At 41.5% G+C, this 1,880-nt stretch overlaps 1 protein-coding gene across 1 annotated transcript; it reads right to left on the bottom strand.

Moving 5' to 3' along the window:
• Positions 1-530: 530 nt before the first annotated feature.
• Positions 531-1,585, bottom strand: LOC127128274 (enoyl-CoA delta isomerase 1, peroxisomal). The gene has a single exon (XM_051057512.1). The coding sequence runs from the start codon at positions 1,354-1,356 to the stop codon at positions 655-657; it is 702 nt and encodes a 233-aa protein (XP_050913469.1). The 5' UTR covers positions 1,357-1,585; the 3' UTR covers positions 531-654.
• Between the last annotated feature and the right edge of the window lie 295 nt (positions 1,586-1,880).

Genomic DNA, 1,880 nt, shown 5'->3' with positions numbered 1-1,880 from the left:
GATTAGCTTGCAGGAGCAGGAAACTGAGAAGTGTTTTGCGTCTAATCACAACAAGTGATAACATAGGTGTGAAATAAAGTTCACCTATATGGAATTGTGGAGCCGTTCCGACAAATGGAGAAGGTTGAGATACTTTTAAATATACCCTATGTTGGACAAGGTTTAGCGATGGAGGAACATAGGGAGTCGTCACCAAAACCTGATTGTCCGTCCCTCGAGGAGGAGGATGCAGAAGATTCCCTGCCGCTTCGACGACTGCGACTGCTAGCTGTTAAACAAAAGAACGAGTGACTTTGAAAATTCCCATTGCCTGGTGCATCAGATGCAAGGGATTATGTTTCAAACTTGGAAGAATTGGTCTGAAGACGAAGATTTGTGCTTCAATCGAAGGATATATGGATTTAATTCAACAATTTCATATTATATAATCTAAAAGTTTCAGTAACCCCCTATATTGGGTTACTATATTTTAGAATTTGAAAAATATTTTTGCCAAATCGAGAGAAGTGTGTGAGAGATGATAAAAGAAGTTGGCAAAAAAAATTCCTTTATTTTATTTTCATTATAATTTTAATACATGTACATTTTTAAAACCGAAAGATTCTTATTCAATTTCTGTTGAAATAAATTGAGCCCAATACAAAGCCCAAATTACTAAAGTTTCGATTCAACGTTTCTCTCACTTTTATCTTCAACTGCCCGAATCACATGACCCAAAAACCTCTTCCGATTCTGAGCATACACGTGTCCATCCCATCCACGCTTCACCAAATCACCACCCAAACCAACCGCAGCCTTAACCGTCTCCTCAGCGCTATCATGCGCCGAGTCAACAATCCCCAACCTCACCGCCTCCTTAGCCGTGACCTTATCCGCCTGCATCACTATCCTCCGGCGAGCCGCAGCATCACCAACCTTAGCATCAACAACAGCAACAAACCAAGCCGGAATAACACGATTGATGTCGATCTCGCTCATGTAGAGGAATCCTCGATCGGATCGCATCAAAACGTAGTCGTGAGCGAGTGCGAGGATGTAACCTGCGGCAGAGGCGTGACCTGTGACGGCGGCGATGGTTGGCATAGGGAGAGAGAGGAGATCGGAGACTACGGACCGGAGTAAATCGTCGACGAGGGTTATGCGATCTAAGAAGGTTTGAGCCCAGTCGATGTCGTAGCCGTTGGAGAAGAATTTGCCATGGGCGGTTGTGATGAGGGCGGAGGAAGTGGTGGCTTGTTGACGGACGCGGTGGAGGGCGGATTTGATGGAGTTGAGGAGTGTGGGGTTGAGTCGGTGCTCGCCGTCGCCGGTTAGGGTTAGGATGAAGATGTTTCCGTTCTTCTCTAAGCTACACATTTTTTACGCTAGGTAACTAGTGGATTCTTAAACTAGATGAAAAGATACAGAGAATCATGTTAATGGATGAACACCAGCGGGAACATATTAATAATAAACCGGGAACACAAAATCTAAAATTTTCAAAGTTGACCGGTCAAACATTTTTTTTCATTAAGACTTTTGCATTTTGACGATTAAATATTTGTGTAGATAGATACTATGAATGATCTATTTAAAGTAAAACAATCTTCTAAAATGAATGATATGCCAGACTCTGCCTAAACTAGACTGGCCTGACATGTTGAATAATCAATACAGCAAGATGAGGTTATTGTACAAGTGTGAAACCAAAATGATCTTCCTCAATAATGGATAACCCACTATGATCACCCAATTGACAACATAATTTGTGACATTAGCAAATGAGTATCTACTCGTCTTAATCTCAATGATGCTTGCTTGAAAATGGGGAAGAATTAAACCAATTTGAAAGAAATAAAGTTTGGGAACTTGTTCCTAGACCAAATGATAAACACATTGTT

The sequence above is a fragment of the Lathyrus oleraceus genome, chromosome 3 (genome assembly GCF_024323335.1).
Source record: "Lathyrus oleraceus cultivar Zhongwan6 chromosome 3, CAAS_Psat_ZW6_1.0, whole genome shotgun sequence".
Lineage (NCBI taxonomy): Eukaryota > Viridiplantae > Streptophyta > Magnoliopsida > Fabales > Fabaceae > Lathyrus > Lathyrus oleraceus.
Note: the sequence above shows the minus strand (reverse complement) of the source record. Positions and strands in the feature narration are given on the sequence as shown.